This window comes from Miscanthus floridulus, chromosome 9 (assembly GCF_019320115.1).
Source record: "Miscanthus floridulus cultivar M001 chromosome 9, ASM1932011v1, whole genome shotgun sequence".
Classification (NCBI taxonomy): domain Eukaryota; kingdom Viridiplantae; phylum Streptophyta; class Magnoliopsida; order Poales; family Poaceae; genus Miscanthus; species Miscanthus floridulus.
The window spans coordinates 114,002,128-114,018,076 of record NC_089588.1 but is presented as its reverse complement, the minus strand read 5'-3'; the positions used below and the strand labels follow the sequence as shown (position 1 = coordinate 114,018,076).

General features: G+C 45.7%; 2 protein-coding genes across 2 annotated transcripts; one reads left to right on the top strand and one right to left on the bottom strand.

The window, feature by feature from the left end:
• The first annotated feature begins 3,379 nt into the window (after nt 1-3,379).
• LOC136480615 (uncharacterized) lies at nt 3,380-4,469 on the top strand. Its single transcript, XM_066478109.1, has 5 exons — nt 3,380-3,484; nt 3,591-3,716; nt 3,788-3,982; nt 4,098-4,220; nt 4,356-4,469. Exons 1-5 carry the CDS (start codon nt 3,380-3,382, stop codon nt 4,467-4,469), a joined length of 663 nt encoding a protein of 220 aa, XP_066334206.1.
• Nucleotides 4,470-5,070: 601 nt separating this feature from the next.
• Nucleotides 5,071-15,072, bottom strand: LOC136480614 (uncharacterized). The gene is made up of 7 exons (XM_066478108.1): nt 14,911-15,072; nt 6,570-7,070; nt 6,276-6,374; nt 6,085-6,087; nt 5,748-5,755; nt 5,426-5,569; nt 5,071-5,317 (listed from the first exon to the last, which is right to left on the bottom strand). The coding sequence occupies exons 1-7, from the start codon at nt 15,070-15,072 to the stop codon at nt 5,071-5,073; spliced, it is 1,164 nt and encodes a 387-aa protein (XP_066334205.1).
• Nucleotides 15,073-15,949: the final 877 nt, after the last annotated feature.

The window sequence follows — 15,949 nt, the reverse complement described above, 5'->3', positions numbered from 1 at the left end:
TTAGCTAGTGGGTGCTCGGCAACACTAGCAGGTGCTCGGTAAGACTGATGAGTGATTCACTCATCTGAGTCGGTGATCCTGTGGGCTAACAGACACCAAGTGAGCTAGCTCTTCCTGCCGTGACACATCCAATACACGCATATCCAACAAGTGTAGGAGTTCCTGTCATGCCATGGGTAAAGGTGGGGCTGCACGATGTGCTCAACAGCGGGATGGCTCCATGATGCCTGCATGACACTATCCATGGCAGGCTTGGGAGCTTGCTCAGCAGCAGGGTGGACATTGTAGTCACCTCTGAAAAACATTTTTACTTGTCTTCGGAGTTGTTTACCCTTTTACCGCTGTAGTTTATTATAATTATTAATTGCTAGTGAAAAAAAAGTACACAAGTCATTTTTGCAGTGGTATAGCCGGCCCCACGTCAACACAGCCTATGAAGTCTCTGTTTACATCTCTTAGCTGGCCACCATGGACCTGTTGAAGTAATGTCCTGCTCGTGACATGCTCTGTATACAGCTATTACTGGGCACACGCACCATTTTTCATTGTAGACTGTAGGCAAAGTCTTGTTCACCATGTATTCAATGACAAACTGAGCGAAACATTTTGTAGCTGTCAGTTGGGGGCTTCTCATCTACATCGCTCCATATAACAATTTTAAGCTGATTGTTTTTTACGAATTACACAGTACAACGCAGACACTTACAGCGCACACGCACTGACTCCTATGAACACACACAAGCAAATCCTACTCCTATGAGCATCTTCGAAGATTGTGCCGGCAAATCATCGAGATTAACAAAGTCAACACAGGTTAACGGCTTGCTATCCTATTTTTTTATTCCCCTGCACATATAAGAGAGCGAATTAACTCAACTGAGTTGTCGTCGACATCCCAGTTAGCTTGCGTGCATTCCCTTCTCCATGCCTAAAATTCACCCTTTTGACCGAACAATGATTATGTTTGTAAATATTTGGATCAGATTGAGGTTTGTTTGCAAAAAAAATGATAGAGGCTATTTGTAATGCAAATATGGATCGTGGTTAATTATCATGATGCTAACCCGGGCGTTTATACGAACACTCATGTGCTGAGGCATACAAGCAGCTAAAATGGCCAGACGTCATCAGCAAGTGCCTGATGGTGCACCTATTCTATAATACGCCTGTTGTAGCTCACCGCGTTCTTGCTGTTGATGCTAAATTCGGTTGCCACTACCTTTTCCTCCTGTTCATTCCGACCAACAACAATGTCATGGATTGCTTTCCCTTGACCTCTCGCTTGCATCAGCCAGGTCATTGTCACTGTGCCTGGATCTCACTCCACTTGTACTTGGTCGATATAAAATGGGCAGCGCAATTCTGGAGGCTAGAGGCAGGCAGGTTCGCGGTTGGTCTCTCCAAGAGTTTTGTATGTGGGGAAGAAACCATATTATCTCAGATCTCATTTTAAGTAGTAGATACCTAGTTCTCATTGAGGCTTTCAGTGCATATTTCGTAGTGTCACCCAGTCCTAATCACTATTTTCACTCCTTGGCCATCAACAAATGAACAACACCAGCTAGCTCTCGTCGCAGCAGCCAAAGACAGACCAAGTTAAAAGCATCTCCTCATCATTGTTGGGACACTGATATAGCTGTGACACATAATAGTAGTCGTGCAAACAATTTCAACAATGGCCAACGGTGAAGCATGCAGTATGCTGGAGTAGTATATATAGGGCGAGGAGTTTCGCAAACTGCTACTAGGAATCTGCAATAGAGCAACTTGCAAATTATTACTGAAAACTAAGGGAGCAAAAAATAAAAAGTAATATTCTTTAATTTTCTAGAAGTACCCTACATATAAAATTCAAGCCACATGGGTACCATACCTACATACAAGTACAACATTTTTTTAAAAAGTACAAGTACTGCACTTCTTCTTTTAATAATATTTTTTATTTTTATTTGAAGAGAAAGATTTTTTAAAAGATAAAAGAACATATGTACGGACCAAAAGTTATCTCATATGGTGAGAACAGACTTATTCATGCATGTTATCGGCATCTCCAACTTTTATTATTTAATAACCACCGTAGATATAATTATATAAGAGGTTCACATCAGTCAGTAAAGTTGTATGATGACAGAACTAAAAACGTACATGGAACCGAAGGAACTTTTTACATATGTGTTTTAACTATGGAATTACCATGTTCCAAACAAGCCTAATTAGAATTGCCATGATTGCGGTGAGTCAACATGTATATATGTCTATTTATTGTTATATATCTGTTGCTAATTTGAAATTTTTTACAATAATTGGGGAAAAAATCGATGGCTGACATCGACCGAGAGCGGCCAATCCGACGGCAACAAAGGTAGGAGGCAATGGGAGGCAATGGGACGGAGGCAACGGGAGGCGATTGCTGTGTCTATGATCGGTGGGCCATATGCGCAAAAATCGCCTTCCATTGCCTCCGCAAATGTGGGGATTAGGACTGGGCGGTAATTCCATTCTCGTAGTTTTTTTTGATAAAGGGTAAAACGGTAACTCTATAAATGCAAAAATAATGTTTTGAGTAATATAGTTAGGATGGATAATACAATTAGTATAGTTAGTTAAATGAATATGTCGTTTACTTCTTCTAGGGTTCCACCGCCGCCGTCCTGCAAGCTGCCGCCACCGCCGATGGGAGGAGGCCGGGCGCAGGGCAACGGGCCACCCCTACCCCTCGTTCCTCCTCGCCGTCATCCGCTCGGGCGTCGCCCTCCTCCTCGCCGTACTCCGCTCGGGCGCCGCCCTCGGCGTTCGTCCATGGTGGAGCAAGAGGAGGCAGGAGAGGATGGGGGCCATGAAACCTAGATCCAAGCGCACCATGAGGAGGAGGCGCCGGCGCCGACACCGACGCTAGTGCTAGCGTGCTGCACACGACCAGGGGCAGGTTCGACACCGCCGCGGTGCTATCTGCGATGGGCAGGTTCGGCGTCACGCGCCTCGCGCTGGCGCCGCCGGCGCTGCTGGCCATCATGCGCACCGCCGAGGAAGCGGACGCGGGCGCTGCCGCCCACGTGGCTACGCTCTTGGCAGTGAACTGCGGCGGCGCGCCCCTCGCGGCTGACCTCATTGTGCGCTTCTCGCGCACTTTACCCGGCGTAGGCGTTACCTAGGTTGGTTTCTTGCTGTTGCAAGTTCATGTCTTTTGATTCTTAGTTCAGATAATATCGTAACTACTAGAGTAGTTCATACAAATCACTTGCAATTGTGTGTTCATCATAGCATACAGTGCTTGTTTCCAATTGGCAAAAGGGGTATGGTCTTACAGGATTGATGGTTTTCGTATACTAGGTTAGAAACTGTCAAGTATGCTCTCTTTAGTTAGTCTATTGGAGTAGACATGTTCGCCTACACAAGGAAGATTCATCACATTGCACAGCACCTCTCGCTTCCGTCTCTGAAGACACATGAGACATTTCCTACTCTCCTCATTGTCAACATTCAGGTAATTCAGTAGGTCGTAAAGGGTTCTTAATCATTGCTTTTTAACTACTGAGTGTTAATTGGTTAGTTCTGTCTTCTGAGCATGACAAGTTTACTTGTTTGTGCAGTTGCCCACCTATCCTGGTACAGTGTTTGGCGATAACGATGGTGATGGGATAAGCCTAGTTCTGTATTTCAAGTTATCTGACAGCTTTGACAAGGAGATTTCTCCTCAATTGCAGGATAGCATCAAGGTAGATTTCTCTTGTATAGTTGTATAGATAAAGCACCTCTAGGCAAAGTTTCTGACTGACTAGTTATGCAGAGGCTTATGAATGAGGAAATCGAAAAGGTGAAGGGATTCCCAGTAGACAGCATTGTGCCATACACAGAGAGGCTGAAGATCCTGGCTGGTTTGGCAAACCCTGAAGACCTGCAGCTGAGCACGGCAGAGAGGAAGCTTGTGCAGACCTACAATCAGAAGCCTGTTATATCTCGCCCACAACACAAATTCTACAAGGTAACTGACTGCATTTGCTCTCTAGTTTATAGACAAACAAGTGTTGAAATAGTAAAATGTGTTTTCAGTTCTGACTGAAACATAAAAAATGTGTGTGTTTTCATTGATAATGTAGGGTCCAAATTACTTTGAGATCGATATCGATGTCCATCGGTTCAGCTTCATATCGCGGAAAGGGCTCGAGACCTTCTGGGAGCGGCTCAAGCATGGCGTTCTTGATCTTGGTCTAACTATTCAGGTACTTAATTTTCTTCTGCTCCTGGCTAAAAAGTGAACGCTTGATTTGTTTCAAAAAGAAAGAAAAAGAAAAAAAAGAAAAGTGACCCCTTGACTGAATGTCTGTAACTTAGCCATGGTCTGATACTGGTTGCAGGCACAAAAGGCTGAGGAGTTGTCAGAGCATGTCTTGTGCTACATGAGGCTGAACAAGATCGACTTCGCCGACAACGGGCAGATACCGACGCTGATAACTGCAGCTGATGAGTAAAACTGTCATGTTACTGTAGGGCACTAACTTTCAGGAAAAGCAAAAGAGAGTGTGGTTTGTAGATGTTCTTGTTGAGATGTTGTTGTATAGATCGGCAGATAGTTGTAGGAACTAACTCAAGTTTGTGAGCTAAGAAACACTGCACACAGATTTGTGTAAATACTTGTTGATCATTGCCCCAAAAGAGGATGGAAAAAAAAAGATATTGCAGCAATCTACATTCTGAACTCTGAAGATGTATATATATGTCTCTGTTTTCTTTTCATTTTTGAAATTAACGAAATACATGTCTGTGTTTTCAGTTCATGATTACTAATGGTTCAGTTACATCACCACACGAGTTCTTTCCTTGTTCCTTCGATTCTTCAGCTAGAAATTTTGTCATGAGAAAAACAAAAAAATGTGAAAGGACAAGAAATAAATAAAGAGAAAACAAATGTACATACCATGCAGCACAAGCACATGTTTAGCCGAAATCTAATCAAATAACAATTAGCCAGCAGAAACACCTACCCAAAAGAATCAATGATCCAGCCTCTATTATTCACACCCAGGAAAGCCACACTCCACAGAGGCCAATGGCCAATCATTCATTTCCCGGCTAGAACTCCTCGTTCAGCTGCCGAGCCCCCCAATTCTCCTGAAACGCCCCACTTCCACTAGCCGTGTTCGCAGATGGAGGGGCCGGATCAGCAGAAGAGCCGCCCGCGGAGGCTTTGTTGACCCGTCCTGGCAGGTCGTGGTTGTGGCGGCCTGTGTATGTCGTCAGGACGCACCTGGGGTCGGTGGACGCCCTCTCGATCTGCTTGAGCATGTTGCAATTGTCGGCGATGCACTTGTAGTAGCTCCTGCACATCATTGAGCAGAGCAGTGAGCATGCAATGAGCACCATCACAAATTCACAACTCACAATGGTTGGTATGTTCAGGATCAGATAGTCCAAGTGAAAATTTCACCTCGGCCGCTGGTTGCCCTTGACCACCTTCTGCCCGTACTTGCTCCACCGGTAGCCGTCGTCCAGGAGATCCACCTCGCTCGTCGTGGGTGCACTTGTAGTAGTTCCGCGGCGACTAGGCGTCCTTGAGCTGCTTCTGCCCGTACTTTAAGGTCCTTTTCCGCTTAAAAAGTCATTAAGCAGAACGCTTTGAGGCCACACAAAAAATTCACAGAAAGTAAAGTGCAGCAATTTCATATTGGCGATGAGGAATGAACTCATCTAGGAAACTAGGACCCGGGATCAGAGTATTATTATGAACTTTGTTATTCTACTATACTCACAGCATCTTCTGCAGCAACACAAAGTACAACAATCGAAATGTTCCTGAGCCTCATTCTCTACTGTTAAGAATACATTTATCTCTCGTTTGGACGCAATACAAGGTTGGTCTCACACGCAAAGTATAGGAAAAAAGACAAGTGAGCACCCCTTCACACTGAGCACAAAAGTGATGATCATCTGTCACCAAGCTTTTGCCCATCTTGATTTCTTATTCACTTCAAGAGAGAAGATATCCTCATCTCCTCCTGGATGACGAAGAAGCTGCAGCAATTATACCACCAGCAACAAGACCCACAACTCCAAAGGCGCCTGTGATGATAGCCATGCCAATCATACCATCTGCATTTAACCATCAAATAAGTCGTTAGCCCAAGTTAGACAAACCATAAACAGTGCATTGGAATGACTAGAGGTTTGCTCTATTGTTCTTTTCTAATATTTGAAACATGGATACATGGTAGATAACTTTATTAAGACATGATGTCTTGATCCCTACTGCTTTTCAGGGTCCATGGCTGCGCGGAAACCTTCACAGCTGCAACAAAAGGAACAAGGGTCAGGTTGTATCGATTCGTTTTGTATGTGCCATCAAACACGACGACATCACCAAACGCTCTATAATCCATCTGACATTGAAAGTCACACCAGAGCAGTCCCGTTAGGTGCCCTCTCCCATCAGTCTTGTACTGGAAAAAGAAATCAGTATCTCTACGTTTCGATTATGTCATGTAACTGATGATTGTTCGAGCATCACCACTGGAAAGTGTCTCCGCCTTGTTGCGATGGCAGAAATTGTAAAGGTCCCTTGATGTAAATCCAACCTTATCATACCCACCGTACCACCTAACCATAATATCCATTATCTGGTGTTTGCGGATCCCAGAAATCTGCAGCTGCACAATCTCTGCTTTCTGATCATCGTTGATTCTTCTATGTGAACGCAGAAAGCAAGCAAGGTCTGGTTCCGTCATCGGATGGTTGTGCTTGTCGATGAAATCCTTCACATACCACTGCTCTATGTTCGGATCCTGTGCAATCACAAGTTGAGCACGACATCCACAACGAGTGATATTCCGCGGCCTCCGCTTCTTGATCTCCCTCCTCACCTCCTTCTCTGCGCGGAAACCTTCACAGCTGCAAACAAACTTCCGAAGGGTCCTCTCATTGTGGCCGTTGTCCCACTCGTAGTATTCCTTTCTCACACTAAATCCTTTCTCATAAGCGTAGTTGTTATAAAACTCAAATCCGTCGTCCTCACTGTCAAACATCTTCATAACAATTTCACTGTACTCCAGCAAAGAATCATCATCTGACATTTTCTCCTGAAAAATGAAGCTTTCATTAGGATGCACAGGTTTTCATTATTGAAATTCACTTTGCACTTGAAGTTTCAAATTTCAGCAGCCTGCCATGTTCTAAAATAGCAGCCTATGTTTATATGCATTTAGAAACTTGGAACCAGCCAAGGTGTAACAAAAACAAGCTCCACCAAGGTGTAACAGAAACCAGCCAAGGTGCATGAGCAGTGACCTATTATATCCAAAAATAATACAAGACAACCCCGACAAGAGGGAAAGATAATCACATAACTAAAACATCAATAAGCCTGCCATTGGAGGGACATTTGGGAATGAAAAGCTTCCTTCTTTGCCATAACCTAGCTCCCAATGCAACCAACATGCAACAACGCACGCTCCCCAATTCTCATGTTGCTGACACCAATGCCTAAACCAGACATTTCTTTTTTCTCTGTTGGAGTAAAAAGAACACTGCTGTGCTATTGATGGTGCCCATATAATTCTCAGGTTAGTTACCCAGTACCTGTAAGCTTGCTGAGCAATGCCACATAAAGAGGTACAGATCAGAAATGAGTAATGCATATTTCACTCTTTCATCTCACAACACATTAACCAATTAATAGCAGGCATGGCAAGTTGCTGGGTGGGTAACTGGCTATGAGATCCTCGATAAGAGCCATCATCATTGTACTAGAAAATCATAATAGCATGCAAAGTAAGCTGTTAAAATTTATGGAGTTGATGGATGAAATTGCATGCGGATGAGCAAAACTGAGTATAAAATAAGTGAAGTGACTTTTGTGGCACCTTTTCCAAGTACTAGAGTCAATCGGATGCTGTTCCTGCCACGTATCCTCAAATTTATGAGATGATCCTTGAACCCATGCTCTATAGTGCACTGCGACACGAGATTCAGAAAAGAAAAAGGTTCATTCACTGTTGTTCTCCTTTGAAGCACTTGTCATAATGCTAGATCAAAATGCATGTGCATGCTTCATTCCAATAGCAAAAGCTTTGACATGCGATGACAGAATTAAGCAACTTTCAACAAAGGAAGGATCAAATTTGAACTTTTGAGAATTGACATGATCATTAGACTAGAAATAAAAATAGGTGTTGTTACTCGATGAGTCGATGAACAGAAAAGGAGATGTGGGTCACTTTTGATAAATAGAAAAATGATGAAACCTGATGTTCTGAAAATTGACATCAGCATTAGAGCAACAAACTGAATAGGTACCGGCAGAAGATATTAGTACTCAGTGAATGCAAAAGAGTAACAGGAAGGCACAATTAGTACGAAATATCAAGAACTCTAAGCCTCCAGCCCTCCACTAGCAAATCAGTTATGTACAATGATTATTATTTTAAAAAAACAAATATTTGACCTATTCATCCAATCCAATCTCATACACCTAACAGTGAACTAGAATAAGTAAGCCATTTCAGTTTTATTTTGTTTCAATTACATCTTGCTAGTTCTCACAACAGAGCTGGCCTGGCTAAAGAAGCAGTAGAAGCATTCTCTGCACATGCTTTGCCAGAATCAAGCTAAATAAACAAGTGCTATTCTCTTGTTGCAGAATTGAACATACAACTCCATTCTGCATTAGCCTATACACAAAGGAAATATGCTCGATTTCTCCATATGAAAGAGTAGTGAATGGAATCAGAATGAACACAAACCAAATTGATTCGAGGTTTCATCATGTGATCGGATTACATGGGAGTTGGTACCTCGAGGCTGGCCTCGGACTAGAGGGCGGCGAGGGCACGCGGGAATCCAGCGGACTCGACGAAGGCGGCGACGGAGGTGACCACCGCGGCCCTCGCGTTGGGGGCGGGTCGGGGGCAGCGGCGCGGCTGGGCCGCCGTCGCGACGAGGCTCCGGCGGCGGCTAGAGGGAGGGAGAGAGCAGGGCAGCGTTTGCTAGGGTAAGAGCAGGGCAGTGCGGGCAATGGCAGGCCAGCGCGGCGCCGTGCGAGGGCGGCGGCGGCGGTGGCGGCTTTGGTGAACGCGACAGCGTCGGGCGATGCCGAGTGCGAGGGCGAGTCGGGACGACGGCGTCGGGCGCGGATCGGGGAGGGGCGCGGCGAGTAGTGATAGGCACGTGAAATGACCAACATACCCTTTATGATGATAATTAATATTTTATGGAGGCAATGGGAGGCAACGCGAGGCAATTTCAAGTACTGTAAAAAGGCTCTGCTAATTTTGATAGGTATGAGTGTTTTGATTGCTGAAGCTATTATAACATATTTGTGTAGGGAAGCATAGAAAAATATTAGTAACTCCTCAATGCTGTCTCTGGTGCACATCTTCCTCGCTGCCATGCATCCTCGCAACCGCCGACAGTGATGATCTGCTGGCCTTGGTAGAGGCGTAGAGCAAAAGAAGGAAGGTGTGGAGGGATAGGAGAGGTGGACAAGGGAGCGGCAGACCGTATGGCAGGCAAAAATGCAGGGGCTCTGTTGTGTGGTAGAGAGGATAGCATCCTCAGCTGTGAGATAGGGTTTTGATGGGAGAGATAAATGGGCCGGTTGTGGGCTTCTCTTATTAACAGAGGCCGGCTTTGACAATTGTTTTTTGGAGGCGGTGGCTTTTTAGGTGTCTTGGTAAATCAGCTGTCCGCGTCTTAAAATAGCAAGGTGTCTCCTCAAATTGTTTTGTAGTAGTGAAGACTTGCCTGACTCAAGCTCAAGACATACTGAAGACAGATGTGTTTATCCCTCTTCAATAATGATACAAAACTGTTCCTATATAGACTGATGCAAAAACCATTCTTTCCTTTAATCTCCGACATCTAACATGAAGAAAACTTTATGTTTCATATCCCGAACTACACATGTCCTCCTAGATGTTTACAATTTTACCCAGGGTTTACTTGTCCAAAATAATCTGATTCTGTAATAATATTAATACTTTGATGCTCTAGAAAATCTTATGTCGATCATCTATCGAGTATGCCTGATGTTCATTTTTATTACCATACAGATTACATGTTGCAAGCATAATTCTACAATGACTTTGTGTTCATTCACATATGATTACCTGCACGAGTACACGTACTTCAAGTGCCAACCAAGCCATCGATATGCAATAGGATATTGCAGGAAGATTTGATCAGGCATAGCTCTATCAGATAGGAACCAAGCATACAGTATATATATTACATATCCTTGGTGCCAAGCTCCACCTCTTCCTTGTCCTCCTGTGCACGCTTGACAAGGACAAAGCACGCCTTCCTTGCTTCTTCTGGACTGCTCGCATGCATCAGCTTGCTCAATGTCGCCGATGGACATGACTAGCCATGGAGCTTGCGCCGCTGGTTTCTCCTACAGCAATCACAACTAGTGGCACCTAGTACCAATCAAGCCCAGGCGATCCATATTGTGGTGCAGTGGTTGTGGAAAGACATGGGCAAATTCCACCAATGGCAATCAGGTTCTGGGTTGCTCTCTACCAGACTTTTTCGTGCAGGGAGGAAGCCTTATCATCTGAGATCTTGAATCTGTATTTTTCCTGATGTCACCCACTCCTAATCTGTATTTCATACGTTGTCTTGCCTGGGCCATTGAAACAACACTGGCTAGCCGAACAACCACACAGGGACCAGAAGCCTCTCCTCATTTCAGTGTCATGAGACTAATAAATACAGCAGCGAGAAATAATAGTACGTAGTACTACGTGGCAAGCAATATCAACACTCTCTTATACTGTTAGACGGGCTAATGGTGATGCTGGAAACACTGCAGTATGCTGATGGATTATTGGTATATATAGTGAGAGGCCTTTGGGAAACTGCTACTAGAAATCCGCAACCAAGCAATATAATAAATTATTGGAAAATTCAGGGTGCAACGAACAAAACGTAGTGGCCTCAATTTGCTTGGAGCTCACTAGTTATAACATTATTAATGGCATGGACGCACCATATGTAATATAAGTACTGGACAACATTCTGTTTTATTTTAGAAAAAGAGTCCAAAACGACCATGGCTGATCTAGAGATTTCGGAGAACAAGGCCCATCATATAATATAAAAAAATAATCTGTCCATGTTTGAAATGTAATAATATTAGTTCTGAAACTGTATGCAAGAAATATTTGAATGAAATAATTTTAAATTTCAGTAGTATTTGAAAACTAGCAAAAGCCTAAAAGGTATTGTAAAATCCCTTGCTGAGAACAGCCAAGGTGTGGCCAAGATCAGCGTGCAATGCTCTTGCCGATGCCTCCTCTTGCCCTGCTTCCATTTGCCATCAACAGATCGGGATCTCCTATGTTAAGCCCGATTGAGCAGCTTGATGTCCATGGTCACTGCCTTGGCCATAAACACTGCCGCCAACTAATCGTCATCCCAGGAGGTCCTCAAGGGCCTCAAGCACAGGGAGTCTTGGCAGGTTGGCGATGCTAGAACTGTCAATTTCATTTTGAGATTACACACTACAACGCAGACGCTCACAATGCACGCACACAAACCATACCCAAATGAGCACCTCTGAAGATGGGGCGGCACATCCTCAAGACAAGATTGACGAAGTCATCACACAGGCACCTCGCGGTCGACGGGAACTTCACCTACCACTAAAAGTACAAAACGCTTAAATCCTTGAATATTCGCTCCCACATGGAGTCGAATATAGGACCTCAGGTGCTACTGAGGCTCTTGTAACCACTAGGCTATAGGACTGTCTGGTGGCACCCTCATTTGTTAGGGGATTGGCAGCTACGGTTGGCCATGAGCCCTTAACGATGAGACCAACGAAGATGAGGTTGTCCGGTTCCCGTGGTAATCTTTCGAGGCGCATGTACTTGGGGCATATAAGAATACCATGGGCCGTGGGCATCAAGTAAGTGATTCAATCCACCATGCAGGCATGGGTTCTCCTTGTTCTTCTTACTGTGGCACATCCAGTACACGCTAAAAAACAGGCTATATGTAAATATGGATCATGTTTGATTATCACGATGCTGACTAGGGCATTTATAGGAATATACTCAAGCGCAAAGGCAAGCAGCTAAACCCAAACGTCAGCAGCTAGTGGCTGATGATGCAGATCTGCTCTTCTCTAATATGCCCACCGCAGCTCGCGGTGTTCTCATGGTTGGTGCATTGCGCTGACACTACCATTTCCTCTTGTCATCTGGCGCCCTCTATTGCCTGCTCTCGATCCGATCGCATAGTCACATCGGTTAGCGAGCTCGTTATCACAGCTTTACTGTTTCCCAATTGTTGCTGTCAACTTGTGCGCCCAGCTTCTTTCAAGCACAGCACTCATGTCCTTGCCCTGGAACCGGAAGCTGAACCAATGGCAACAATTGGCAACCAAGGCCTCGGTATCCAATAGGCCGTGCAGTGCAAGAGGCTAGAGGCTCGCAGTTGTAGGTCGGGAAGAAACCTTATCCTCTCAGTCTAAAGTGAAGTACTAGACTCCTTAATCTTATTTTTTTGAAGAGAACTCCTTAATCTCATTGAGGCCTTCAGTGCATATTTCCTGGTGTCACCTAGTCCTAATCTCTATTTCAGTCCTTGGCCAGCAACAAACGAACAGCACCGTCTAGCAGCAGCAGGCAGACACAGACTAAAAGCATATCCTCATCAGTGCCATGACGCTGATATAGCTGTGAGACATAATAGTAGTACGTGCTAGCAATTTCTACAATATAGCTAATGGTGATGCACGCAGTATGGTGGAGTGGTATATATAGGGGCAGATTTTGGTGGCAAGCTGCTACCTGAAATCTGCAACGGATTAATTTAGTAAATTATTGCAAAAAACTTTGGGAGCAACAAACAAAAAGTAGTGGTCTTTAATTTCCTAGGAGTTCCCTACATATAAAACTGAAGCCACTTTCCTAGGAGTTCCATAGGTGAGTAGAAGTATGTTGGGGGTTGATATACCATTTGGTACCCCCCTTCCCCGTCCTTTTCGATCTCTGTATCGGCCCGGAGAGCTGAAATGGGCAGTGCTGGTAGAACCGAAGGGCGGACGCGTTCGCTTTTGCACGACAGGACGATATGGGCGAGTCGGGCAGGCAAATACCATGCCATTTCGGACAAGGGAACGCTAAGTTATTCCATGTCGTAAGTGCAGGTACATGGGCCCTCCTTTCGTCAAGACGCAGGCGATAAGGGAAGGCGAAATGGCTCGATCGAAGCTATACGAAAGGCCTTTCGGCATTTGTAGCGGTGAACCCGCCAGAATGACGCGGGCGCTTTTCGTTCGTCGTGACACTTTCGGCGTGATGTGGTGCGGTGTTGTGCAGGTTGACCCATTCTCGTCGACAACGCGAGAAGGCAGAAACGGATGAAAGGACGGAAGCTACGCGGCTCCCTTGATAGGACCAGACAAGGGAAGTGATCACCGGGGGAGGCCAAAAGCGGAATAGACCAAGGATGCCCCGCTGGTTCGGAATATACTGTAGAATCAGGGCAGTCAGAGGGGCATTTTGGTCCCTAGGAAAGATACGGATGTGTATAAATAGAGCTCCAAGAGATCCTTGTAAAAGGAGAGGAATGAAAGCTCGATTCTTTCCACCATTTGCGTTTGCCATATCATCATTCCCTATTCCTACCGTCCATATATTACTGTGCTTTCGGTTACTTGAGCGACAACTCGATGTTTGAAGGCTAAGGCCTAGAACAACATTGGCACCCACCGTGGTTGTCACTCGAGCTTACCCTGGCTGGAAGGAAGGGAGCGAAAACAACTAGCGAGAACGCCGAATCATCTAAAGCAGGGGCAGTCGCCGCTGCAGTGAGATCGGCAGCTGAGGCCGCAGCAGCGGCGGCGGTTTCGCCAGGTGTTACAGAGCCAACCGTACCACGGGCTCAAGGCAATGACACTGAACTGCCCACCGGGCGTGAAGCTACTCCTAAAGGGCAGGTTTAGGATGTAACCACTGATCCAGACGAAAACAAAGACGAAGGTGGCGAAATCACTAAGCAAGCAGGGGAGCTAAGAAGGCTAGACGAGTATCAGCAAGAAATCCAAAACCTACTACACGAAAAGGAACAACTGTTACAGCAGGCCACAGCGCGAAATAGAGCAGAGCAGTCCCAGCGGGCCATCAGGCAGGCCGAAATTCAGAGAGAAAGACTAGCCAGAGAGGTTCAGCAGCTTCAGAGAGCAGGCGGCGAAGGCTTTATTCAAGATGGCGAAAACATTTTCTTGCTAGACATGGGCATATCGGACGAAAACAAGGAAGTATACAACCCCACATCACCATTATCAAAGGAGTTGCAGCGGCACCCATGGCCACAGAATTACAAGCCTCGTATTCCGCCTTTCGACGGAAGGACCAATCTGAGAAAGTTCATAGCCACTACGAAGCAGCGGTCATTTCGGCTGGGGGCGATACCCAGACCCTGGCGAAATCTCTCATCTTGGCGGTCAAGGATATAGCCCATGACTGGTACACATCATTGAAGCCTCTTTCCGTTCACTCCTGGCACCAGATCAAAATGGAACTCTTGGCAACATTTCAAGGGTACCAGCTGGGGGCGAAAACTACATGAGATCTCATGAACTGCGTGCAGCGGGACGACGATGCCCTTTCTGAGTACTTGAAGAGATTCATTCAGCTGAAAGCGCAAGCCCCAAACGTGCCGGAAGCAGCGGTCGTAGCAGCGGCCACTAAAGGTTTAGCCACGGGTCAATGCGTGGCATACCATGCCAGGAAGCCACCGGCTACGATAGCCGAGCTATTCGAAATCATGAACTGGTACGCCAAATCAGATGATGATTACAGGCGATGAAAGGAAGCACGTAACCTCCAAAGACAGGTAGCGAAAGTACCAAGGCCACCCCAGACACCAATGCAGCAAAATGTGAGACATTTCGTTCAATAAACAACCAACAAGAAGATTCAGGGCAATCTGCACCAGAGCAAGCTCATTCCAGCCCGCCACAATCTCAACCATATCAGAATTTCGACTAATCATCACGCCGCGGCAGAGGCGGCCGTGGCCTTCGTAGAGGATGAGGTGGTAGAGCAATGGGCAGAGGCCAAAGGGCCCCATATTGCTTTGTATGCGGCGAAAACGCCGGACATATCACCAAAGAGTGCAAGTACAGTAAGGATGGCCAGGAGCTTAAGGAAAAAGATGATGTATCAAGAAGCAGCGAAGCGGCAAAGCACATTTTCTACACACGCCCCGTTAAGCCCGATTGAGCAGCTTGATGTCCGTGGTCACTGCCTTGGCCATAAACACTGCCGCCAACTAATCGTCATCCTAGGAGGTCCTTGTCGATGTTTCACCACCGATAGCTTGCCACGGGGTCCCCGGGGCAGTTTGTTCGGGCTTCAGTGTATGCAGAACTCGACGGTAAACGCAAGAGATAGTCGATTTATCCTAGTTCGGACCCTCGATCTTTGATCGAGTAATAGCCCTACGTCCAGTTCGGCATTAGCCTTTGCGTTGGATTGATCGTCAAGTGTTGTGTCATACCAATCGTCCCCTCCTTAGGATCTCTGCCCTCCTTTCTATAGTTAGGAGGTCAGAATCCTAGTCGGTTTACAATGAGAGTTCCTAGTAGGATTACAGAATAATACTACTACTAAGATTATAGGGGAAGAATCCTAGTTAGACTAGATCTTCTCCCTTCCTTGCAGGGTATCCCGTGGGTCCCGCACCGACAAGCCCCTGAGCACTTCATGGTTGAGTTCTGGAAGCCTCGTCTTGCTCCTTCAAGTCTTGTTGAGTAGGAACAAGCGTCGTCTGAGTGCTTTCTTGAGCGAAACCGTGTAGCGCTTCGTGAGATCTTCGCGTGGTATGTACCTTTTTGAAGAAAAAAGTACTCCCATTTGGATGCAGCCCCCGAGCCTCTTGCTGTTTGGCACAAGGAGCTTGAGGGTCTTTTCTTGAAATTGCCCTGATTCTTCGTCGAAGGGCTCCC